General features: G+C 37.8%; 1 protein-coding gene and 1 pseudogene across 3 annotated transcripts; one reads left to right on the top strand and one right to left on the bottom strand.

Moving 5' to 3' along the window:
- Positions 1 to 38: 38 nt before the first annotated feature.
- On the bottom strand, positions 39 to 17,261 carry CLEC6A (C-type lectin domain containing 6A). 3 transcript variants are annotated; one of them, XM_005207057.5, is made up of 6 exons: positions 16,531 to 17,261; positions 15,517 to 15,609; positions 12,376 to 12,477; positions 5,740 to 5,891; positions 3,199 to 3,314; positions 46 to 494 (listed from the first exon to the last, which is right to left on the bottom strand). In XM_005207057.5, the coding sequence occupies exons 1-6, from the start codon at positions 16,541 to 16,543 to the stop codon at positions 350 to 352; spliced, it is 621 nt and encodes a 206-aa protein (XP_005207114.1). In that variant the 5' UTR covers positions 16,544 to 17,261; the 3' UTR covers positions 46 to 349.
- A 106-nt stretch (positions 17,262 to 17,367) lies between these two features.
- LOC786295 (serine/arginine-rich splicing factor 3 pseudogene) lies at positions 17,368 to 18,622 on the top strand (annotated as a pseudogene).
- The last annotated feature ends 9,342 nt before the right edge of the window (positions 18,623 to 27,964 follow it).

The following is a 27,964-nucleotide window of genomic DNA, read 5'->3' as shown; positions in this document are numbered from 1 at the left end:
CTACAGTCCATGGGGTCGCAAAAGAGCCAGACACAATTTAGCAACTAAACAACAACAAAGCCTTTTAATAGACAAAATAGTACAATATCTGGAACAAGGAATGTTGAAAAGAAGTATGAAAAAAGAGAAGAAAAGAATGAATAACAAACTAAACAAAATTAAAAAAATTAAGGAAAGCTCATCCTAAGATTAGTGGAAAAGAGGTTAATAGAAGAGGACGAACTGAAGAGAGAAAGGCATTGGAATATCCCCATGACCTGATATGATAAGGATTACCGTAAGTTACAAAAGGAAATTATAATTTTACAGTGGCTCTAAATTTTAAAGATATTAGTGAATAAAGTTCCACTCATAGGTAAATCTTCTTCATCTCACATATTGATTTCCTTTTAGAATCACAGAAAACATCATTCCAGCCCCATCCTCTCCCATCCCAGAAAACAACTGAAGCACATTCCTCTGCAGAAAAGTTGGGTTCATTTTGGTGCCAAAATCTAAGGAAAAACAAAGGGTAAAAATACTTCAGTGAATGCTGAGTGATTGGTTAGAAAGTACTTAGGATTAGGGTTGAAAAAATTGGGGTTCAGGATGAAAGAATATCCCAATGATGACTCCTTTTCTTTATATAGCCATCCTCAAAAAGCTCACATGCAGGTGATTTCCCTGATGGTTCAGTGGTTAATATTTTGCCTCCCAATGTAGAGGGCACAGGTTCCATCCCTGGTCAGGGAGCTAAAATCCCACATGCCTTGAGACCAAAAAACCAAAACATAAGCAGTATTGTAACAAATTCAATAAAGACTTTAAAAATGGTCCACATCAAAAAAAAAAAAAAAGTCTTAAAAATAAAACCTTTTAAGGTTTAAAATAAACCTTTTAATAAAAAAAAGTTTTTCCTCAAACATCTTAGAAGGCTAAGCTTCTGAGAATCATGTGGCAGTGTGATGGGGAGAAAAATGCCACAGATAATATGTTTTGTAGTGGTTAAAGGCTGTTTGCACCTCTAAGGACCAGTTGGGCTTTGGTGATTCTTGGGGCCAGAGTGGCATTATGTTTTTACAAGATAATAACATGTGTCACATGTTTGCATGTTTGTTTGCTTTTGAACAACCAGGTTCCTGATTGTAGAAAACACTGTTCTTTCATGTGATTTATGATTCACTGGCTCGAAAGATTTCCCAGAATATCTGTAGCTGTAGCAGCATAACAGTTCCAATTCTCTTTCATAGGAATGAAGTTAATTCTAAAATCAGCAGATGCAAGATAATAGAATTTGGGATATGTGAAAAAAAAAAAAAAAGATTATTTCTTCCTATCTTTTAAGTATATGTTTTAAAATAATAGTTTCTGCATTTGTATGATAAGGCACACTGCAGAACGGCTCTAAAAACATCAGTTTCCCATGAAGTCTTTCTGACCAATCACGCTGGCACCATTGCTTCCTCTTTGGGAAGAGGAAAGGGAATGTGAACAAGTCCAACAGTCTCAAACGGAAATGTAATAGCATTTATTTATGTTACGCCTCCATATGTTGTTATTTAAATTTTTAAGTAATGTATTTCTTTTGGTCTATTAAGGAAAGATGCAGTCAATAGAGAATTCAGCTTTGTTTGTTTAAATCCTTACAGATTGCATTTTCTTACAATGTCCTGCTATTCAGGATAAGTATCCTTCTTTAACTTTTCGGAGTATTGGAAGATAAAAATTATGCAATGATTTGTTGAGATGTGGACATAATGGTGCTGCTTAATCGGTTTGCTTCCAGTGTGGCCTCCTACCTAGAGGCCCTAAGACCAGTGGAAATTAAAAGAATTATAAAAATCTTTCAGTTCCTACCTTAAATCTATCAGCAAACTAGGATTGTGATAGTAATGAATGATATGGCAAAGAAAGTTTGACCAAGTTTGTCTTTTGTTGTTCTGAATTTGCTATATACATTCTTACTCCTTTTTAAGAATGTTGGGGTGTGCCTGTGAAGCTACTAGAGCCTCATTGTAAGTGTCCCTCCACCTGTATGTTGTAGAATTTCACATTGGTCACTGATCAGTTTCTTTAGTAAGAATGTGTCAAAATTACAGTAATCTTTTAAAAAAATGATTCAGTTCTATATTTATTGTGCTGTGTCTGGTCCTAAGTGGAGCCAGTTAACAAGTTTCATATGTATTTTTCCAGTGTTAAATCTCACACATTGTACCCTTTGGAACTTTCCATCCTGAAGAGTGAATCGAAGAGGTCATGTGTATTGCCTCCTTATCCTTAAGGTTTCACTATCTTTATGTTAAAAGTTGTGTATAATTGTTAAAATCTATGAAAGAATAAAAAGTGGATTTAAATTAAAAAAAAAAAAACACATGTGCAGACACATACTTTTACTCTTGCTAATCTAAAATTCTCCTGGAAAATAAGTTTTTATGAAACAAGGCAAGATTTAATGTTTTAAAATCTGATCTTCACTTCCTCTCCTATACAGACCACTTATCCTGACTTCTCTCACTTATGCACTCTTATCATATTCCTAAATCTCTCTGTTCTCATGGAGCTACACAAAGTGAGTATCCGAATGCTTGAGTCTGGGATACAATCTGTGGTAGGGTGGGACGGAAGGGACAGGACATTATTTTTTAAATTAAAAGACCTGGTACTGCTGCTGACTCATTTGACTTTAAGGAAGTAATTAAATTCTTCATCTACAAAGATAGGAATCACCATAAGTTCCCCAAATAGCTCACAAGGTTGTGTAATAATGTATAATTAAATTCAGGGTTTTTTAAAGCCACAAACAAAGAGTATTATTATATAATTATCCTATTAGAATTTGAACATAATACTGCTTCAGACATTTAAATCTTATTAGTTGGAGAAATACTTAACTGAATTGTTTAGGAGCAGCAAAAGTAACAGTTAAGAGCACCATCTTTGGACTTAAATAGAATTGAAACTACTTTCTCATCTTACTAATTTATTGAACTTGGGCAATTTATTCTATTTCTTATCAGTAAAATGAGTTCTGAAAAAGAAGTTTTTATGAAATTTAGGTAAGATAATGCATGCACTTAGTAAGAACTAAATGATTGTTAGACTCTTGTTTTCATAATTATGGCCATTAGTATTAGCACTGATAGTTGCTGCTAACAAAATTTATCTAATTTTTTTGTGTAAACAAGGCACTAGGGTTCATTAATCTGAGTCTGCACTCACCTGACATTTTCCTTGTAAGGTGTCTGATCAATCCATTGCCAGTTGCCATTCCCTTGTGGGTCTGAGAGTCCCAGAAAATAAGAAAATGTTTTATTCAGCTGCTGGATAATGAAATCCTATGTGAAGAAAAAGAGTCACAGTCTGAAATTTCCAGGTTGGATCAAGTAAGGGTTATCTCTAGCTCTGGAGAAAAGAAAATGCAGGTATGAGGAACAGTGTCATGACAGCACACTGAACAAGAGTGATGGCTGAAAACACCAACATTATCCCAGAAGGAAGAAAGTGCTGTTCTATGAATTCCCATTTCAGACAATTTATTCTCTTTTTCACCAAGAGACAATTCTTTTTCAATGTACAGACCAGTTTCTGTGCTTTAAATGTTTAATAAATTTTACAAATGTGTGTTTGTCATCTTATTTATCATTGTTTATCAGTAAAATTACATTTGGGTCATCAAAATTCAAATTTGTTTGTCTACTTTCCTAAGCAGTACTTCTCTAAGAAATAGATTTCAATACTTGCAGAAGTTAAACATAAAGGAGTTCTAACTAAGTTTTAACTGTAGTGTGTGATTAATTTCTGAAATTATTATTAGTTTTGACCAAGAGGAGCCAAGATAGAGAGTAGAAAGACCCCGAGTTCCCTCCTTTCACAGCACACCAGGATTACAACTATTTCTAGAGCAACTGGCAATGAGAATGACCTGCAGGCTAGTCAAAAGATCTTCTACAACTTAACAACAAAGTGACTGGCAGATGGGCCAGAGATACAGAGGAATCAAGATCCATACGCCCAGATAGGTAACCCATAGATGAGATAATAATTAAAATTACAGAGATTATCTACAAGAAGCAATAGACCATAGAGTAGTTAACTGGATAAAAAAAAGCAAACTCCAGTGAGACTCACTTCAGTCTTAAGGACACACACAGATTGAAAGTGAACAAATGGAAAAAGATATTCCACACAAATGAAGCTAAAATGGAGCAGGGGTAGCAAAAAATGAATTTGGACCATTACCTTACACTGCATTAAAAAAAGAAGAATTCAAAATGGAAGAAAGACCTAAATATAAGACCCATAACTATAAAAATTGTGAAAGAAAACACAACAGAAATGTTCTAAGACACTGGATTTGCCAATTTTTTAGCTATGACACCAAAATCACAGGCAACAAAGAAAAAATAAACTAACTTAATCAAATTCTAAAATTTCTGAGCATCAAAGGAGATAATCAACAGGGTGTAAAGGGAACCTGTGAAATGTGGGAAAATATTTGAAAATCATATACCTGATAAGGAATTGATATCTAGAATATATAAAACTCCTATAGCTCAACAAAAAACCCCACAGATATCTCAACTTTTAGAATAGGGAGAATACTTGAATACACATTTCTCCAAAGAAGGCATGCAAATGATCAACAAATATATGAAAAGATGCTTGATACTGCTAATCATTAAAGAAAAGGAAATCAAGTCACAATAAAATATAATTTCACACCCATTAGGATGGCCACTACTGGAATAAAGACAAAGAAAATAATGTGTTGTCAGTAAAATGGAGAAATTGGAACCTTTGTGTGCTCTTTGTGGGACTATAAAATAGTGTAGCCACTGTGTAAAACAGTATAGTGGTTCCTCAAAAAATTCAAATTAGGATTACTATATGATCCAGCAATCCCACTTCTGAATATATATGCAGAATAATTGAAAGCAAAATTTCAAAGATCATCTGTGTTTATCTCAGCGTTGTTCAGGAGAGCCAGGTGATGGAGCATCCCAAACGTCCATAAACATGTGAATGGATAAGTGATACATGTTTTATACATAGAGTGGAATATTATTCAGGCTTACAAAGGAGGAAAATCCTGTCACATGCTACAAAATGGATAAAGTTTGAAGATATTACACTAAGTGAAATAAGGCAGTCACAAAAATACAAAATACTATATGATGCCACTTGTATGAGGTATCTATAAGTATTAATAGTCAAACTCATAAATAAGGAAATTAAAAGGGTGGTTTCCAGGGACTGGAGGGAGGGGGAAATGGGTTGTCACTGTCCACTGGGTATAGAGTTCGGTTTGGCAAGATGAAAAAGTTGTTAAATCTTGTTATTGAGTTGGTCAAAAAGTTCATTTGGGTTTTTCCATAAGACATTAGCTCTAATACTTTGGTCACCTGATACAAAGAGCTGACTCTTCTAAGAAAGGACTCTGATGCTGGGAAAGATCGAAGGCTGGAAGAGAAGGGGATGACAGAGGATGAGATGGTTGGATGGCATCACTGACTCAATGGACATGAGTTTGAGCAAACTCCAGGAGATGGTGAAAGACAGGGAAGCCTGGCATGCTGCAGTCCATGGGGTCGCAAAAAGTGAGACATGACTGAGCGACTAACCAACAATAAGACATTACAAATACAAATGTGAATATAGTTAGCACTACTAAACTGTACACTTAAAAAGAGTTAAGGTGGTAAGTTTTGTTATCCTCAGTTTTTAAAAAATTTTAATGAAAAATAAAGAAAACCAAAGTACCTGCTCTGTTTCTGTGTTGATCACCACCAAGTGAGCTCCCATCCCAATGCAGTTCTGCTCACTCTTAGCCCAGAAATTCTCTTCAGAAGAAATAAAGTAGCAGCTGGAACCAAACGGCTTCCAGGTACCTGGGCAACATCCCCAAATCTTTTCTGCATTGTGTGAAAGGAAACGGTGAGTCTAAGATGAGAATAATAAGCTTAAAGGGCATGTTCTATACATATAAAATTCTGATGATCTGCAGTCGTTTTTCAAAGATAGGTTTCTTAATTCATGTATTTTCTTTCAGTTCCCTTAATTATATAATTTGATGCCATAGAATTGCTTGTAAATAAATATTATTCAACATTAATCCCTCAATATTTACTAAGGTTAGCCCATATAATTTTTCTGGATTTTTTTTTTTTGCCAAAAAAAGTCACTATCAATATATTTTTCCTATTCTTCATATTCTTTATATGTTAGAAGCACCAAATTCTTTCAGTTTCAAATTATCAACATAAGTTAGTCTGGAATTCCAGTTCTGCTTAATAATCTTGGGCAACCCACAGAGCCTCAAATTTTTAACATTTTAATAATTATAATTATTCTCAGGATGATTGTGGGAATTATAATTATTTATCATTAGAATTCTGTCTCTACCATTTATTATATATGTCCTTGAACAAATTCCATAACCTCCTTGCACCCATTTTTTTAATCCTTAAAATGGAAATAACAATACCAAACTCAAGGTGAGAGTTAATCACATAATATATACAAAGCACTTTAAAGAATGCTTAAGATGTAATAATTATTCATAAATATTACCTAGTACTAATTTTTACACAGTATCAAGCACTTAAGACTATAAACAAATAGTTCTCCCCTTTCTCCTTCAAAGCACCAGTTTGTCACTCTCCTTAGATTAAAATATCTGCAACTAACTGTAAAAATATCCACTGATGTCTTTTATATGTACATATATATAATTTTAGCACATGTATATGTATATCTAAATAATATAACTTTGTTGGGTTTTGAACTTTCTTAAAGGTATTATATGTAGTCTTCTTGGGTTAATTTCTCATTCCATAATGCTAAAATTCATCCATATTGTTATATGTAGCTCTATTCTATTTGTGTTTTTTTAATTATGGTCAAATTATTACATATTAAGTAATGAGGAAACATTTAAAGGCTTATAATTCATTTTATAATATTATAAAATGAATAAAATAGACTACATGAATATCATTTTAATATTGGCCCCCTTTAGAAATCTATCTTAATTCTATATTCTGATCACTATTAAAAATTGTCTTTTAACAAGACTTCTCAAAATGTGCCTTAGCAGATTATTTTAATTTTAAAAGTCTAATTTGACTGACTGTTTTGATAGTAGGGATTGGTTTTGCCAATTAATTATACATTGCAAACATTTTTCACATGTTAAATACAAATCTCCAGTTCCAAGGTTGACAAAAATACTGAAAAATGTGATGAGTAGAAGAATTTGTCAAAAAGGCATATTGATTTTAATATATTTCAATTTCCTAACTGAGAATAATGGACTGATTAAAATGCTTTGTAAGTATTGAAAAATAGATGTAATTAATAGTCATTTGATAAGACTTCCTAAACATTTTTGGTGTACTTTCCAGAAATTGAGAAAGCAAATGACTATTGACTGAAAAATAGCAAGACTTTGTAAATTATTCCATTTATTATTCTTAACATCCAACAGCATTGAAAAATAACCTAATCAAATTCTCAGCAGACCATCACAAATAATTTTGGTACTAGAACACTGTATGATTTCTGGAAAATTTTCAAAAAATTGACTGACATCCTAACAAAGCACATTCTATGCCTATCTATCTACTTATTTAGGTAAGTAAGGCTTATCTAAAGTTTGTGTTGCTAAAGTGAAAAACAGGAACAGAATTGACGTTGAATTCTCTCTCATTCTAGTAATAATGTTAACCAAGTAGATACTGTCTGATTGCATTTTTCAAGTCCCATTCATCTAACTAAGAGATGGACTTCCAATAGGATTTTGTTTTATTAGTAGTAACTTATCAATATTTAAAGTACATTTGAGATGTTTTGAACACAAGAAATTTCATTACACTTAAAGCTCAGTGTTCCACAGAATATAAATACATTAATAAAATTGGAGCGTAACGGCTAGAAGCAGTCAAAATGTTTGGGCCTATACATGGATCACCATGAATGTGACAACTAATATGCAGACTGCTACCACAAACAATTGCCATTGGTGATGTGATATTCTGAAATAATAATGTTGAATAAACTTCTTAACAAAGGAAAAAATAAAAATATTAATGTACACTTATCTATATATTTTGGCAAATGGGGGAAGTGTGATGTAAATATTAGTCCAAGGGGGAAAAAGAATCATGTAAAATATCTAACCGTTAAATAATATATGTTATTCTTTTCCTTAATGTGGACCTTTTTAAAAGTTTTTACTGATTTTATTACAATATTGCTCTTGTTTTATGTTTTTTGCTTCTGTTTTGTGTTTTGACTCCCAATCAGACTTGCACCCCCTGCACTGGAAGATGGGGTCTTAACCACTGGACCACCAGGGAAGTCTTGGTTACTCCTTTTTTTTCAATGCATGATGAGAGTGGAGGTAACACTCTGTAATGCCATTAAGACACTGGTAGATACATTTTTAAAAGACGTAGCAGGTTTTTTAAATGTTAATATTAACAATGCTCCAGAAATTGAAGCCTTTGCTTCTATGTGTGCTCAGTCGCTAAATTGTGTTCGACTCCGCAACACCAAGGACTGTAGCCCACCAGGCTCCTCTGTCCATGAGATTATCCAGGCAAGAATACTGGAGTGGGTCACCATTTTTTGCTTCTATAACATGATGCAAAAATATAGACATTGAATTAAATTATGTAAGTGAGAACATAATCTGTTTTGTTTACATTTACAAATTTATTTTTTATTTAAAAAAAAAATTTTGCCCAACATATTACAGACAGAAAACTGTATAAAATTGATATATACATTAACAAATTATTGAAAGTTGAACATCCTTATAACTGCCACTTAGGTTAAGATATGGAATTTTACCAGCTACCCCAGATGGGCGTATATGTGCCCCATCTTAATCACAAGACCCTTTCTACTCCTCTAGATATAATAACTGCTTTTCGAAATCCTTTTAGGGGCTTGGCAAGCAGAACAGTTTGAATGTGACAGGTTGGGCTTCCCTGGTGGTCCAGTCGTTAGGACTGCCTTGCAATGGAAAGGACACCTGCCTGATCCCTGGTCCAGGAAGGCTGCACGTTCCATGGAGCCTCGAAGTTTACGTGCCACAACTACTGAGCCTGTGTGCTGCAACTGTTAATACGGAAGCCTGCACGCCAAGAGACTGCGCTGCACAGCAAAGGAAGCCACCGCAGTGAGGAGCCCACGCACTGCAACCAGAGAAAGCCCGCGTGCGGCAACCAAGACCCACCACAGTCGAAAAATAAAATAAATAAATCTTTTTAAAAAAGAGGACAGGCCTTGGCAGAGCACAGGTCCACTGAAAAAACTCTGACTTTACCCATGCCTCTGAACATTTCAACACCAGGACTTGGTAGGGGAAAAAACGGGAAAGATACAATATGGATTTCAATTAGGTTTTAACTTCAATCAAATGGGAATTTTGTGTTTGAACTTTCATTTTTCATTGTCATAACAATTTGAAAAGTTATTGTTTAAAAGCTGGGCATTTATATTTGATGATATGGTATTACACAACATAATTTCATTCCATAAGCTTATCTGTAACTTAAATTGGTTGTGTTGAACACCCTGAGTGGCCATAACATTAAGTTGGATAGATTTAGAGAGTGAATTTGAAGTCTCTTATGTCAGATGAATGTAGAGTTAATTTAATTAATATCCATCTGTTTTGTTCAATTCAGAGTATTCTGAAGGCAAAGGCTTCCAGAAAAGTATTCTTTAAAATTTCAGTAGTTATGGTTGGAGTGTCTCCAGAAGTCAGGAGGAAGACAATCCTGATAGACTTATGTTTTCCTCCCCGGAAGGGCCACTCTACAGCTGTTTGACAAAAAATAAAACTCCAATGTGACAACAAAACCATAGGTCAGGGAGAATAAGGAAAATTACTCCTCAACACACCCATGCACTACATTCTTGCCAAATACCAAAAAAATGAGGGAATTTTCAACATCTCATATAAATACAAAGAAACCTCTGCCCTCTCATTACCTTTCATGAGTTTCTTCATAAAAGCAGAGGAGGAAATATTTAGTTCCTGAAATAGCAGGAGTCTAATGTCTATTTGGGTCTCATTACTTGGAAGGAGTCAAGTCATAATGACCACTGCAAACATGCATTTTGCCTTTCTTGGGCTTTTGTGAGTCAGGCCAGTGTTCATTCTGAATTGAGCTCAACCAATTCTCTCTGTGGCTCAGATGGTAAAGATTTTCAGCTGGTAAAGAATACACCTGCAATGTGATTGGGAGACCTGGGTTTGACCCCTGGGTCCAGAAGATCCCCTGGAGAAAGGAATGGCTACCCACTCCAGTATTCTTGCCTGGAGAATCCCATGGACAGAGAAGCCTGGTGGGCTACAGTACATGACTCAGCAACTAACACTTTCACTTTACTTTCAATTCTCCATACGCTAAGTTACCAGGGTTATGTAGGGGCAGTCTCATTGAGACAGGAAGACAGCAATACAGCCATTTTGAAAGGACCGGGGAACAGCCTTGCACAAAACAGACCTTGGAAGCTAAATAGGAGCTTGAGTCCCAGAGACAGGGGTGAAAAAAAGCAACAAAACAAAAACACACTTGCAGGAATAAAAGATTGACTTTATCTCTGCTACGCTAATGAGTATACCTAGTCGCCACAAGAAGCTCAACTAAATATTTTAACCTTATCTGTTTCTGTGCTTTCTTGCAGAAAATCTTCATGCATTCCTTTTCCGTCACACAAGCTCTTTCTGTTCCTGACAGCCACCATGGACCCATCTGCCACTGATTTTAAAAGTTTGATGGACTTTCCTGGTGGGCCAGTGGTTAAGAATTCTCCTTCCAATGCAGGGGACTTGGGTTTAACCCCTCATTAGGAAACTAAGATCCCACATGTGCTGTGCTTAGCCGCTCAGTTGTGTCTAACTCTCGCTACCCCATGGAGGTGTAGACCCCATATTCCTCTGTCCTTGGGATTTTTCAGGCAAGAATATTCGAGTAGGTTGCCATTTCCTCCTCCAGAGGATCTTCCCCACCCAGGGATCAAACCCATGTCTCCAGTGTCTCCTGCATTACAGGCAGATTCTTGGTAACTACTTGCTGCTGAAACAACAGAGCCTGTGCTGTTTAGAGCCTGTGTGCCTCAATGAATACTCAGCACAGCCAAAATGCTAAATATTTTTTTTAATGTTTGACAATTGTTGGAAATTATCAGTGATCATGCGACAAACTCTCCTTATTGTTATAAAAGCAACTCACCCCCTACTACTTGGGAAACTGGCATTTTTCTCCCTGCCTTCTCTCTTGTGTACAAGCTGCCTACTTTAATAAAAGCTTTGCCTGCCTAAAACTCTTGTGGAATCAATATTCATTTCTATGGTATCACTGTCCAAGGATCTGAAAAGGACGTGGTAACGCCATCCTGAGCCATGTTCTGAGATCCAAGTTAACCGTAATAAAACTGATTCTTGGAATGGATATGGGCACTATTTTTATTTAGTTAGTTTTGGCTGTGCTGGGTCTTTTTTTGCTGTGTGTGGGCTTTTCTCTAGTTGTGACGAGCGGAGGCTACTCTCTAGTTGCAGTGCATATGCTTCTCATTACAGTGGCTTCTCTTGTTGCCAAGCGCAGGCTCTAGGGCACACAGGCTTCAGTAGTTGTGGCGTGTGGGCTCAGTAGTTGCCACTCCTGAGCTCTAGAGCACAGGCTCAGTAGTCGTAGTGCGGGAGCTTAGTTGCTTCACAGCATGTGAGATCTTCCTGGATCAGGGATCAAATCCACATCTACTACTTGGCAGGTGGACTTTTTAACCACTGAACTCCCCTGAGCCTTGATATGGGCATTATTAATTGGGCATCTTAGATATCAAAAAGATTTTATCCATTTGGTAGAGGGTGAGGGTAATGTGAAACAAGAACCGTTAGGAATAATTTCTAGGGTGGGCTTCAGCAAATTACGAGGGTATGTTGGTAGCACATATTGAGGTCAACATGGCTGGAGGAGGCATTTTTTGAAGGCAAGTCTAGAACCTGATGTGAACAATGAAATTTAGAGATACATTAATTATATCCATGCAGCAACTTTGCGACCTGTGCTGTGCTTTATCACTCAGTCATGGCCGACTCCTTGCAACCCCATGGACTGTAGCCCACCAGAAGCCTCTGTCCATGGGGATTCTCCAGGCAAGAATACTGGAGTGGGTTGCCATGTTCTCTTCCAGGGAATCTTTCCCAACCCAGGGATCGAACCCAGATCTCCAACATTTCACCAGATTCTTTACCATCTGATCAACTAGGGAAGCCTGCAGCAACTTTATTTTTTTTTAATAGAATAAACCAATCTTGAACTCAACCCTTACCTCTCTCTAAGAAAAAGGGAAGTCTAGTTAAACATTGCAACACCTTACCTGTCACCCTTGTCCCTTCACTGAAGCAGGTTAGATTTGAATGGTGTGTGTGCAGTTCAGACAGCCTCTTGCCAATGTTGCCATGTGTAAAATAATAAGTCACTGTAAAAGGAGAAGAAGGATTAGTATCCTTCCGTTTTTTCACTATTGAGCCTTATGCTCTAAATCTGTGCCACGCTGGCTTACCTGCAACTGCCACCACTCTCTTCTTTCTAAGCCAGCTCAATAAAGACCATGCTGATTGTATATGGAATCTAGGGGAAATGTACTGATGAACCTATTTGCAGGGCAGGAATAGAGACCTGCACATAGAGAACGACTTGCGGACACAGGGTGAGAAGGGGAGGGCAGGACGAATTGAGAAAGTAGCATTGACTTATCTACACTACCATGTGTAAAATGGATAGCTAGTGAGAAGCTGCCATATAGCACAGGGAGCTCAGCTGGGTGCTCTGTGATGACCTAGAGGGGTGGGATGGGGGCGTGGAAGAGAGGCATAAGAGGGAGAGGATATATGTATCCATATGGCTGATTCACACTGTTGCACAGCAGAAACTAATGCAATTGTGTGTTGTGTGTTAGTCACTCAGTCGTGTCCGACTCTTTGAGATGCCCTGAACTATAGCCCATCAGGCTCCTCTGTCCATGGAATTCTTCAGGCAAGAATACTGGAGTAGGTTGCCATTTATACTCCAATTTAAAAAAAAAATGTTTACTGCTTGCTTGTATGCATTATCATGTTTGTTTTTATGCCTACACATTTATTTTTTACTCTTCCCCCATTAAAATTTAAGCTCTATGTTCTAGGGCAGAGATTCTGTTTTCTTTTTTTTTTTTTTTTTGCCATTAGTTTTTATAAGAGTATGGTTGCTTTACAATATTGTATTAATTTCTACTGTCCAGCAAAGTGAATGAGCCATACATCTACATATATCCTCTCCCTTTTGGACCTTCTTCCCATTCAAGTCACCCCTGAGCATTAAATAGGGTTCCTTGTGCTATTATACAGTATGTTCTCATTAGTTGAGATTCTGTTTTCTATACCAGTTAATCACCTAGAGCTGTGACGATCACAATAATCAATAGACACTGTTCATTCACTGGCTATCTGCTTCTCTTCAAATTTTTTTAACTCTTTATTTTGTATTGGTGTATAGCCAATTAACAATGTTGTGATAGTTTCATGTGGACAGTAAAGGGACTCAGCCGTACATATACACATATCCATTCTCCCCCAAACTCCCCTCCCATCGAGGTTGCCACATAACATTGAGCAGAGTTCCATGTTCTATACAGTAGGTTCCTTGTTGGTTATCCATTTTAAATATAGAAGTATGTACATGTCCATCCATAACCCCCTAACTATCTCTTTCCTCCATACTTTCCCCACCCCCTGATCCAGCAACTATAAGTTCATTCTCTAAGTCTGTGAGTCTTTTTCTGTTTTGCAAGTAAGTTCATTTGTATCCTTTTTTTTTTTTAGATTCCACATATAAGGGATGTCATATGATATTTCTCCTTTTCTGTCTGATTTACTTCACTCAGTATGACAATATCTAGGTCTATCCATCTTCCTGCAAGTGGCATTATTTCATTTTTTAATGGCTGAGTAATATTCCATTGTATACATACACCACATCTTTTTTATCCATTCACCTGTTGATGGACATCTAGATTGTTCCATGTCTTAGCTATTGTAAACAATGCTGCAATGAACATTGGGGCACATGTATCCTTTGGATCATGTTTTGCTCCAGATATATACCCAGAAGTGGGGTTGCAGGGTCTTATGGTAGCTCTCCTTAATGTTAATAATCCTGAAGTGAGTTTTCAGTTTATTCCAGTATTTTTTAAAATTTCTGACTGCTGGTAGCTACACTTAAACACAGAGGATAAATAACAACCAAGGGGAGCCTTTAAACCTTTAGAGTCATTTTAAATGTCTCAAATGAACATAAACTTTTATGTTCAGGGTGTGCACATTGAGTAAGACCTGTTCTCTTTCAGATCCTGACTTGATTCTTCACTCATATTCTTCTCGTCCTTCTGTTATTGAAACCCTGTACTATCAAACGTTACTACCTCTCTCTTAGCCTATGTCTTGGAGTTATGAATACCTGCTTCCTCTTGATTACTGAAATAACTACCATTAAACCCCTTTCTCTCTTGCACTTGACTCTGTAAAGTAAAGCAAATTCTAATCCTGGTGATAATTCTTTGTGCTTTAATGAAGACTATAAGATTGATTTACATGTCAGAAGGAGCTTCAAATATGGCCCGTTTGACATAGGAAGACAGTTTCACCCCCTCAGATTATTCAATAACTATTTTTAACCACCTTGTCAGTGAATAGAGAACTAAATTGTGGGTTAGAGAGCAAAAAGGCCTCTAAGACTTCTCACAAAATGAACTTGAACTATTTAACTGGAAGCAAAGGGAACAGGAAAGAAATACTTTATTCTCTTCTAGTTCCAATATTCCACTTGAAAACTTTTTCCTTTCCTAGTGGGAAAGACTCCCACATGAAAGCCAAAGACCCTAATGTAAAGTATTATGATCATAAAGGCAGTTATGGCCGTCCTCTCACTAGAGGGCTTTATGACACATGATCACAGTGAACCCAGGAGTGAAGATGGAGTCCTCGAGGATGGCGTCCTCAAGGATGGTGACAAGCAACATACAATCTAGGTGAGGTCATGATTGGGTAAATGCTAGTAAAACCAGGCAAAATAAATCTGGAAGAAGAACCAGTTATCAAAACATGGAGGAAGCAGAGAAAAGGGAGGAGCAGGGGAGAGGAAAATGAAGAAAAAGCATGACATTCCGAGTAAGAGATAACATATTAATTCATGAAGGAGAACATATTCTAGGGAAGGGGTCCCCAATCTCTGGGATCTAATGCCTGATGATCTGAGGTGGAGCTGATGTAATAATAATAACAGAAATAAAGCTCACAATAAGTGTAATGTGCTTGAATCATCCTAAAACCATTGCCCACCTTAACCCCTAGTTTGTGGGAAAATTGTCTTTCACAAAGTGGGTGTCTGGTGCCAAAAAGTTTGAGGATCACTGCCTAGAGGGTCTACATAGAACTTGATGGGGAAGGGATCAAGGGACATAGCCCCTCAATGATGAACTTACCCACACAGCTCACAATGAAACATGCACTGAGGAGGGCTAAGCCAAGTACTGCAATACACCAGAGCCTCATCCGGAAGCAGGATTCTGCATTCCCTGTCAAGTCAGCAAGACAGATGTAGTTACCAGGAGTTCCAGGAAGCAAGAGACCCTAAGAAGCTTAGAGCAATGAAGACATCAGATGAAGAATCTCAGAGTAATTAAAAGACTTAAATAAGAAGAGAATTTAGGGGACTCCCCTGGCAATCCAGTGGTTAAGAATCTGCCTTGCAATGCAGGAGACACAGGTTCCACCCCTGGCCACAGAGATAAGATCCCACATGCTGTGGGGCAACTGAACCCACATGCCTCAACTAAGACCTAACACAATCAAGTAAGTAAATAAGTATCTTTTTTAAAAATAGAGAGAGAGCTTAGAAATGCCTTCAAGATTAAATAACCAGGTAGTGGCTCTCAAAGGTGGACCTAGTGGTGAAGAACCCGCCTGCCAATGCAGGAGATATGAGACACGGGTCCAATCCTTGGGTCACGAAGATCCCCTGGAGAAAAAAATGGCAACCCACTTGAGTATTCTTGCCTGGAAAACTCCATGGACAGAGGAGTCTGGTGGACTACCATCCATGGGGTCACAAAGAGTCGGACATGACTGAAGCAACTTAGCAGCAGCTCTCAGGTCTTAAACAATCCAGGTAAAACTCATCCTCAGTCAAAGGTAATTTCCATTTCCTTCTTCTCTCTTCTTAATATTATAATCATCTGTTGACTTCCCCATCTTTCTCAAAATATCATTTCTGCCTCTTACTTCTCATAAATCTCTGTGGTATGTGGTTTCTTATACTTTCAAGTGAGCCTGGCCTCTGAGGAATTATTCTTTCTTTCAGTCTTCCATGACTCCACAATGTGGTCCAACCTCTTTCCCATCCATTTGTCTGTTGTCTACCTCTTCTCTCCAGATGACTCATCATTTCATCACACACTTATACCTTTCTTTCTTGAATGGAGAAAAGGAATACTTACCTTCCCGCACCATTCTGTGGGCTCCCTGTGTTCAGAAGGTCCAAGAGCCTCTTTCTCTTTCTCTATCTCTCTGAAGATGTTACCCAGAGCTCTGGCTTCATTCAAAGAAGTCAGAGCTCAGAGATGAACTGCTGAACACTCTGATGTGACTAAGAGACATCCAATATAAAGGGGACCTTGAAAGAAGAAGTCGCGGTTGGGACTATAGATTCCAGTGATTTTAAATAGTGGGTAAAATGAAAGAGAAACTGAGAAACCTAGCCTAAACTGTTCATGAGAACTTCAACAAGAATCTCATTTGTTCACTTTCTGACACAAAGTCTCTCTCTCTGATTCCTACTCAGAATAGAGGAGGAATCTTTTAAAAAATTATTTGTAAGATGTAATTAATTCAGTGGTCCTTAGCCAATTTGGGGGGGCTTTCCTTGTGGCCGAGTGGTAAAGAATCTGCCTGCCAATGTAGAAGACTTGGGTATAATCCCTGGGTAAGGCAGATCCCTTGAAAAGGAAATGGCAACCCACTCCAGTATTCTTGCCTGGGAAATCCCATGGGCAGAGGAGCCTGGTAGGCTATAGTTCATGGGGTCACAAAAGAGTCAGACATCATTTAGCAACTAAACAACAAGCCAGTTTTTACATTGAGTTTTATGTAAGACTTAACCCATGTGTTTAATAGTGTCCTAGGAAGTGAGCAAAAGTCTGATTGAATAGATATGACTTAGATAGTAAGGGTTAATATAATAAATTACATAAAGAACCATGGACATTGTTTAGGAATATAATTGCAAAGTGAAAGAGACTGGAATCTATCTGTAAAAGTGATAAAACATTCTTATTGGCCATTTCGTGGACGCCGGGTGTGCGAGAGCATCCGGGAACGCCGGGCGGGAGGTGGACCGGGAAGACCTAACCTAGGTTCTGTGGATTTGAACCTCCGCATTTCTAACCCAAGATCTCGAAATGCATCGTGATTCCTGTCCATTGGACTGTAAAGTTTATGTAGGTAATCTTGGAAACAATGGTAACAAGACTGAATTGGAACGAGCTTTTGGCTATTATGGACCACTCCGAAGTGTGTGGGTTGCTAGAAACCCTCCCGGCTTTGCTTTTGTTGAATTTGAAGATCCCCGAGACGCAGCTGATGCTGTCCGAGAGCTAGATGGGAGAACACTCTGTGGCTGCCGAGTAAGAGTGGAACTATCGAATGGTGAAAAGAGAAGTCGTAATCGTGGCCCACCTCCTTCTTGGGGTCGTCGCCCTCGAGATGATTATCGGAGGAGGAGTCCTCCACCTCGACGCAGATCTCCAAGACGGAGAAGCTTCTCCCGCAGCCGGAGCAGGTCCCTTTCTAGCGATAGGAGAAGAGAGAGATCACTGTCCCGGGAGAGAAATCACAAGCCGTCCCGATCTTTCTCTAGGTCTCGTAGCCGATCTAGGTCAAATGAAAGGAAATAGAAGATCAGTTTGCAAGAGGAGTGGTGTACAGGAAATAACTTCATTTGACAGGAGTATGTACAGAAAATTCAAGTTTTGTTTGAGACTTCATAAGCTTGGTGCATTTTTAAAATGTTTTAGCTGTTCACATTTGTTTGTCTGTTGGAACAGTGACACAAAGGTGTAATTCTCTATGGTTTGAAATGGATCATATGAGGCATGTAATATCAAGAATTGTTATTTTACAATGTTCCCTTAAGCAAAATTTAATTTGCTTTGAATTTTAGTCTTGCATAGGCTGATAATAAACCTCTTAACTCCTGCCCAGACGATGTTTAACATTATGGAAATAAAAACTGGCAAAAATTGGAAGATTTTTTTTTCAACATACCTGGGATATGGTATGCAGCTGTAGTAAGCAGTTTTAAAAAGCTGCTGTGAACTCAAAAGCCAGCTGGAAAAATTAAAGCTGCACCCTTAAACTAGATTAGAGGTTTAAAAATCCCACTAGTCTTTACACTGGACAAAAGGTTGTCCAGTTGGTGTAGAATCTAAGAAGTTTCAAGGAAGTTAGTTTACCTTTGCTTTAGGTTGTAAGTTCATTCTGTGATTGCTATATATGAATACATAGCTCTTTGTAACGTTCTTTATTTGGAAATATGAGACTACTCAAGATAACAAATGTCCTGCCAGTTTAAGGGTACATTGTAGAGCTGAACTGAGTTACTGTGCAAGATTCTTTTTTCATGCTGTCATTTGTAATATGTTTTGTGAGAATCCTTGGGATTAAAGTTTTGATTACAAAAAAAAAAAAAAAATTCTTATTACATCAAGACCAAGACTGAAGAACATTTAGTAATATATTACAATCTCCTTGATTAAGTAACAAGGAGCTTGAAGTGGTATAACATCAAGGGTGAGCTTTATTAATTTCTTGTTATTACTCAAGGGCTTAGGGATCCTTCCTCACATACAGTTTCCAGAATGTAGAGTTTTCTGTTAATATTACATATATCTCCACAATCTCAATTGAGCAACCACAAATACAAGAAACAAAAATCAAAACTACCATGGATGTATGACTATTGAACTCAGCAGGATTTGCTTGTTTGTTTTTCTGGCTGTGCCATGCAGCATGTGGGATCTTTACTCCCGGACCAGGAATCAAAGCCATACCTCCTACATTGGGAGCTCAGAGTCTTAACCACTGGACCACCAGGGAAGTCCCAACTCAGCACGACTTTTTAAGTAATAGGATAGTTATCAATAATAATGAAAATAGACATTGAGACTAGGATTAAAAACCCACAGAAGTCTCCCCCCACCAATTAGTTTGGGATGCAACAAGTCATAATGGGAGAAGAAGTGATTATAAAATGTCATCATCTGTTTTCAGTTCCCCTTAGAGATGAAGAAACATAAACCCAAGGATGAAACCATTTCATGGTCCAGAAAAAGAATATTCTCCTCAAACGTGGAGAAAAGGGAACTCCATACACAGTTGGTGAAAATGTAAATTGGTATAGCCACTATGGAAAACAGTATGGAGATTCTCTAAAAAACTAAGAGTAGAACCATATGATCCAGTATTTCCACTCCTGGGTATATATCCAGCAAAAATAAAAACTCTAATTTTAAAAGACGCACTATCAATCAGCATTGGATCTGATTGACATTCATAGAATATTTTATCCAAAATACACACTTGTCCCCAACTCACATAGAATACTACCAAGATAGGCCACATTCTGGTCCATAAAATACACTTTAACAAATTTAAAATAATGGGAATTATACAATGTCTGCTGTCCGTCCACAGTGGTATTAAACTAAAAGTCAGTAATAGAAGAACAGCTGGAAAATCCCAAAATACTTGGAGATTAAACAACACACTTTTAAAAGACACAAGAGTCAGAGAAGAATTTTTTTTTTTTAGCCATGCCACAGGGCTTGCAGGGTTTTAATTCCCCCACCAGGGATCAAACCAGGCCTACAGCAGTGAAAGAGTCGAGTCCTAACCACTGAATCACCAGGGAATTCCCCCCAGTTTTTTAAATTTTAATTAAATGAAATGAAATGTATCAAAATTTATGGGCTACAGCAAAAGAAATGCCTAGAGGAAAGTTTTATATCATTGAAGCCCTATATCAGAAAAGACGAAAGACCTAAAATCAGTAACTTAAGCTTCCACCTTCAGATCAGATCAGATCAGATCAGTTGCTCAGTCGTGTCCAACTCTTTGTGTCCCCATGAATTGCAGCACGCCAGGCCTCCCTGTCCATCACCAACTCCCGGAGTTCACTGAGACTCACGTCCATCGAGTCAGTGATGCCATCCAGCCATCTCATCCTCTGTCGTCCCCTTCTCCTCCTGCCCCCAATCCCTCCTAGCATCAGAGTCTTTTCCAATGAGTCAACTCTTCGCATGAGGTGGCCAAAGTACTGGAGTTTCAGCTTTAGCATCAGTCCTTCCAAAGAAATCCCAGGGCTGATCTCCTTCATAATGGACTGGTTGGATCTCCTTGCAGTCCAAGGGACTCTCAAGAGTCTTCTCCAACACCACAGTTCAAAAGCATCAATTCTTCGGTGCTCAGCCTTCTTCACAATCCAACTCTCACATCCATACCTGACCACAGGAAAAACCATAGCCTTGACTAGACGAACCTTTGTTGGCAAAGTAATGTCTCTGCTTTTCAATATGCTATCTAGGTTGGTCATAACTTTCCTTCCCAGGAGTAAGCGTCTTTTAATTTCATGGCTGCAATCACCATTTGTAGTGATTTTGGAGCCCAGAAAAATAAAGTCTGACACTGTTTCCACTGTTTCCCCATCTGTTTCCCAGACAACTATAAAAACAGAAAATTAAATCCAAAGTAAGTAGAAGAAAAATAAATAATAAAAGTGAGAGTAGAAATTAATGAAATTGAAAACAGCAAAACGATAAAGATAAGGAAACCAAAAGTTTGTTCTTTAAAAATATCAACAAAATTATTTTAAAAATCAACAAAATTGATAATCTCCTAGCCAGTTAATGAAGAAAAGAATGAGAGATGACATAAATTACCAAAATTAGAAGTGAAAAAGAAGTTATAAAAGGAGTTATCATGAATGACCCACACAGACGTTAAAAGAATAACTAAGAAATATTATGGGGAAAGCCCACATAACTACATGCATTACAGAATGTGGATCACTTCTATTCATTGCTATAACACTGTTCTCAAAGCAGCTTACAATTAGCATTCTTATAAACATCTTTGTTAGACATGCACCTTAACACTCCCCTGCACGCATTTCAGGATAGTGGTCATGTCTACTCACTGACATAACAGTGGTCTGAACTCAACTTGCAAATTGCATTTTGGTTGTTGCTGTTTAGTCATTAAGTCACGTCTGACTCTTTTGAGATCCCATGGACTGTAGACCACCAGGCTCCTCTGTCCATGAAATTCTCTGGGCAAGAATATTGGAGCAGGTTGCCATTCCCTTCTACAGGGGATCTTCCTGATCCAGGAATCAAACCCAGGTCAATCTGCCTGTAATGCAGGCAGATTCTTTACTGTCTGCAAAATTAGATAGTCTCTTTGGAAGACAGTCTGGCAGTTTCTTACAAAGCCATGCATAATCTTAACATAAAATACAGCAACTGTGCTCTGCTCTTAGATATTTACCTAAATGAGCTAAAAGCATGTTCACAAAAAAAAATCTGCACATGAATGTTTTGTTATTGTTGTTTAGTCCCTGAGCCATACTCGACTCTTTTGGGACCCCTTGGACTGTAGCCCGCCAGGTTCCTCTGTCCATGAAATTTCCTAGGCAAGAATACTGGAGTGGGTTGCCATTTCCTTCTCCAGAGGATCTTCCCAACCCAGGGATCAAATCCAAGTCTGTGTGAATGTTTACAGCAGCTTTATTCACAGTTGTCAAAAACTGGAAACAACCATGATGTCCTTTGATAGGTAAGTAGATAAACTGTTGGATCTAATATCTGTTGGATCATCGAAAAAGTAAGAGAGTTCCAGAAAAACACCTACTTCTGCTTTATTGACTATGCCAAAGCCTTTGACTGTGTGGATCACAACAAACTGTGGAAAATTCTGAAAGAGATGGGAATACCAGATCACCTGACCTGCACCTGAGAAATATGTATGCAGGTCAAGAAGCAATGGTTAGAAGCAGACATGGAACAGACTGGTTGCAAATTGGGAAAGGAGTACATTAAGGCTGTATATTGTCACCCTGCTTATTTAACTTATAGGCAGAGTACATCATGCGAAATGCCAGGCTGGATGAAGCACAAGCTGGAAGCAAGATTGCCAGGAGAAATATCAATAACCTCAGATACACAGATGACACCACCCCTAGGGCAGAAAGCAAAAAGGAATTAAAGATCCTCTTGATGAAAGTGAAAGAGGAGAATAAACAAGTTGGCTTAAAGCTCAACATTCAGAAAATTAAGATCACAGCATCTGGTCCCATCACTTCATGGCAAATAGATGGGGAAATAATGGAAAGAGTGACAGACTTTATTTGGGGGGGGGGCTTCAAAATTACTGCAGATGGTGACTGCAGCCATAAAACTAAAAGATGCCTGCTTCAGATGAAATCAAAAAAGAAATCAAAATTTGCATAGAAACGAATGAAAATGAAAACACAACAACCCAAAACCTGTGGGACACTGTAAAAGCAGTCCTAAGGGGAAAGTTCATAGCAATACAGGCATACCTCAAGAAACAAGAAAAAAGTCAAATAAATAACCTAACTCTACACCTAAAGCAACTAGAAAAGGAAGAAATGAAGAACACCAGGGTTAGTAGAAGGAAAGAAATCTTAAAAATTAGGGCAGAAATAAATGCAAAAGAAACAAAAGAGACCATAGCAAAAATCAACAAAGCCAAAAGCTGGTTCTTTGAAAGGATAAATAAAATTGGCAAACCATTAGCCAGACTCATCAAGAAACAAAGGGAGAAAAATCAAATCAATAAAATTGGAAATGAAAATGGAGATATCACAATAGACAACACAGAAATACAAAGGATCATAAGAGACTACTATCAACAATTATATGCCAATAAAATGGACAACGTGGAAGAAATGGACAAACTCTTAGAAAAGTACAACTTTCCAAAACTCGACCAGGAAGAAATAGAAAATCTTAACAGGGCCATCACAAGCACGGAAATTGAAACTGTAATCAAAAATCTTCCAGCAAGCAAAAGCCCAGGTCCAGACAGCTTCACAGTTGAATTCTATGAAAAATTTAGAGAAGAGCTAACACCTATCCTGCTCAAACTCTTCCAGAAAATTGCAGAGGAAGGTAAACTTCCAAACTCATTCTATGAGGCCACCATCACCCTAATACCAAAACCTGACAAAGATCCCACAAAAAAAGAAAACTACAGGCCAATATCACTGATGAACATAGATGCAAAAATCTTTAACAAAATTCTAGCAATCAGAATCCAACAACACATTAAAAAGATCATCTACCATGACCAAGTGGGCTTTGTCCCAGGGATGCAAGGATTCTTCAATATCCGCAAATCAATCAATGTCATACACCACATTAACAAATTGAAAAACAAAAACCATATGATTATCTCAATAGATGCAGAGAAAGCCTTTGACAAAATTCAACATCCATTTATGATAAAAACTCTCCAGAAAGCAGGAATAGAAGGAACATACCTCAACATAATAAAAGCTATATATGACAAACCCACAGCAAACATTATCCTCAATGGTGAAAAATTGAAAGCATTTCCTCTAAAGTCAGGAACAAGACAAGGGTGCCCACTTTCACCATTACTATTCAACATAGTTTTGGAAGTTTTGGCCACAGCAATCAGAGCAGAAAAAGAAATAAAAGGAATCCAAATTGGAAAAGAAGAAGTAAACCTCTCACTATTTGCAGATGACATGATCCTCTACATAGAAAGCCCTAAAGACTCCACCAGAAAATTACTAGAACTAATCAATGATTATAGTAAAGTTGCAGGATATAAAATCAACACACAGAAATCCCTTGCATTCCTATACACTAATAATGAGAAAACAGAAAGAGAAATTAAGGAAACAATTCCATTCACCACTGCAACAGAAAGAATAAAATACTTAGGAATATATCTACCTAAAGAAACTAAAGACCTATATATAGAAATCTATAAAACACTGATGAAAGAAATCAAAGAGGACACTAATAGATGGAGAAATATACCATGTTCATGGATTGAAAGAATCAATATAGTGAAAATGAGTATACTACCCAAAGCAATCTATAGATTCAATGCAATCCCTATCAAGCTACCAACAGTATTCTTCACAGAGCTAGAACAAATAATTTCACAATTTGTATGGAAATACAAAAAACCTTGAATAGCCAAAGCTATCTTGAGAAAGAAGAATGGAACTGGAGGAGTCAACCTGCCTGACTTCAGGCTCTACTACAAAGCCACAGTTATCAAGACAGTATGGTACTGGCACAAAGACAGAAATATAGATCAATGGAACAAAATAGAAAGCCCAGAGATAAATCCACACACATATGGACACCTTATCTTTGACAAAGGAGGCAAGAGTATACAATGGATTAAAGACAATCTCTTTAACAAGTGGTGCTGGGAAATCTGGTCAACCACTTGTAAAAGAATGAAACTAGAACACTTCCTAACACCATACACAAAAATAAACTCAAAATGGATTAAAGATCTAAACATAAGACCAGAAACTATAAAACTCCTAGAGGAGAACATAGGCAAAACACTCTCCAACATACACCACAGCAGGATCCTCTATGACCCACCTCCCAGAATATTGGAAATAAAAGCAAAAATAAACAAATGGGACTTAATCAAACTTAAAAGCTTCTGCACAACAAAGGAAACTATTAGCAAGGTGAAAAGACAGCCTTCAGAATGGGAGAAAATAATAGCAAATGAAGCAACTGACAAACAACTAATCTCAGAAATATACAAGCAACTCCTACAGCTCAACTCCAGAAAAATAAATGACCCAATCAAAAAATGGGCCAAAGAACTAAATAGACATTTCTCCAAAGAACACATACAGATGGCTAACAAACACATGAAAATATGCTCAACATCACTCATTATCAGAGAAATGCAAATCAAAACCACGACGAGGTACCATTTCACGCCAGTCAGAATGGCTGCAATCCAAAAGTCTACAAGCAATAAATGCTGGAGAGGGTGTGGAGAAAAAGGAACCCTCTTACCCTGTTGGTGGGAATGCAAACTAGTACAGCCACTATGGAGAACAGTGTGGAGATTCCTTAAAAAACTGGAAATAAAACTGCCTTATGATCCAGCAATCCCACTGCTGGGCATACACACTGAGGAAACCAGAAGGGAAAGAGACATGCGTACCCCAATGTTCATCACAGCACTGTTTATAATAGCCAGGACATGGAAGCAACCTAGATGTCCATCAGCAGATGAATGGATAAGAAAGCTGTGGTACATATACACAATGGAGTATTACTCAGCCATTAAAAATAATACATTTGAATCAGTTCTAATGAGGTGGATGAAACTGAAGCCTATTATACAGAGTGAAGTAAGCCAGAAAGAAAAACGCCAATACAGTATACTAACGCATATATATGGAATTTAGAAAGATGGTAACAATAACTCTGTGTACAAGACAGCAAAAGAGACACTGATGTATAGAACAGTCTTATGGACTCTGTGGGAGAGGGAGAGGGTGGGAAGATTTGGGAGAATGGCATTGAAACATGTATAATATCATGTATGAAATGAGTCGCCAGTCCAGGTTCAATGCACGATACTGGATGCTTGGGGCTGGTGCACTGGGACGACCCAGAGGGAGGGTATGGGGAGGGAGGAGGGAGGAGAGCTCAGGATGGGGAACACATGTATACCTGTGGCAGATTCATTTTGATATTTGGCAAAACTAATACAATATTGTAAAGTTTAAAAATAAAATAAAATTTAAAAAAAAAAACAGATGAATGGATAAAAAAATAAATAAATAAATAAAAGATGCCTGCTCCTTGGAAGAAAAGTTATGACAAACCTAGACAGCATATTAAAAAGCAGAGACGTTACTTTGCCAAAAAAGGTCCGTCTAGTCAAAGCTATGGTTTTTTCAGTAGTCATGCATGGATGAGAGAGATGGACGATAAAGAAAACTGAGCACTGAAGAATTTATGGTTTTGAATTGTTGTGTTGGAGAAGACTCTTGAGAGTGCCTTGGACTGCAAGGAGATCCAACCAGTCCATCCTAAAGGAAATCAGACCTGAATATTCATTGGAAGGACTGATGCTGAAGCTGAAGCTCCAATACTTTAGCCACCGATTCAAAGAACTGACTCAGTGGAAAAGACCCTGATGCTGGGAAAGATTGAAGGTGAAAGGAGAAAGGGACAACAGAGGATGAGCTGGTTGGATGGTATCACCAACTTGATGGACATGAGTTTGAATAAACTCTGGGAGTTGGTGATGGACAGAGAAGCCTGGGGTGCTGCAGTCTATGGGGTCGCAAAGAGTTGGACACAACTGAGCAACTAAACTGAACTGAGATAAACTGTGGCACAGCCACATGATGAAAATTTTCCATGATAAAAAGAAAGGAGCTATCAAGCCACAAAATGATGTGGAAGAATCTTAACTACATATTGCTAAGTGAAATAAGCCAGTCTAAAATGCTACATAATGTATGATTCCAACTATATGACAATCTAAATAAGGCAAAACTATAGAAACATAAAAAGGTCAGTGGTGTCCAAGGGTCATGCAAAAGTGAAAAAGGAATGAATAGGTGAGGCACAGGATTTTTAGGGCATTTCAACTACTCTTTATGATACTGTAATGGTTAATACTGCTTATTTAACTTATATGTAGAGTACATCATGAGAAACACTGGGCTGGAAGAAGCACAAGCTGGAATCAAGATTGCCGGGAGAAATATCAATAACCTCAGACATACAAATGACACCACCCTTATGGCAGAAAGTGAAGAGGAACTAAAAAGCCTCTTGATGAAAGTGAAAGAGGAGAGTGAAAAAGTTGGCTTAAAGCTCAACATTCAGAAAACTAAGATCACGGCATCTGATCCCATCACTTCATGGGAAATAGATGGGGAGACAGTGGAAACAGTGTCAGACTTTATTTTGGGGGGCTCCAAAATCACTGCAGATGGTGATTGCAGCCATGAAATTAAAAGACATTTACTCCTTGGAAGGAAAGTTATGACGAACCTAGATAGCATATTGAAAAGCAGAGACATTACTTTGCCAACAAAGGTCCGTCTAGTCAAGGTTATGGTTTTTCCAGTGGTCAGGTATGGATGTGAGAGTTGGACTGTGAAGAAAGCTGAGTGCCGAAGAATGGATGCTTTTGAGCTGTGGTGTTGGAGAAGACTCTTGAGAATCCCTTGGACTGCAAGGAGATCCAACCAGTCCATTCTAAAGGAGACCAATCCTGGGTACTCTTTGGAAGGACTGATGCTAAAGCTGAAACTCCAATACTTTGGCCACCTCATGCGAAGAGTTGACTCATTGGAAAAGACTCTGATGCTGGGAGGGATTGGGGGCAGGAGGAGAAGAGGATGACAGAGGATGAGATGGCTGGATGGCATCACCGACTCAATGGACATGAGTTTGAATGAACTCTGAGAGTTGGTGATGGACAGGGAGGCCTGGCATGCTGCAGTTCATGGGGTCGCAAAGAGTCAGATACGACTGAGTGACTGAACTGAACTGAATGGTTAATATATTACATTCCTAGTTACATATCGAAGACAAATAAAAACACATGACCACAAAAGTCATATAAATGAATGTTTATAGCAGCTTTATTCATAATGTCTAAAACCTAGAAAGGACTCAATTGTCACTAAAAGAAGAAAGGATAACATTATGATATATTATATACAATGGAATACGACTCAACAGTAAAATTGAATGTAGAACTGAAAAAATACAAAACGTGAATGAATATCACTAACACTGAGCAAAGGGA

The sequence above is a fragment of the Bos taurus genome, chromosome 5 (assembly GCF_002263795.3).
Source record: "Bos taurus isolate L1 Dominette 01449 registration number 42190680 breed Hereford chromosome 5, ARS-UCD2.0, whole genome shotgun sequence".
Lineage (NCBI taxonomy): Eukaryota > Metazoa > Chordata > Mammalia > Artiodactyla > Bovidae > Bos > Bos taurus.
The sequence above is the reverse complement of the archived record's forward strand: the minus strand, read 5'-3'. Positions and strand labels throughout refer to the sequence as shown.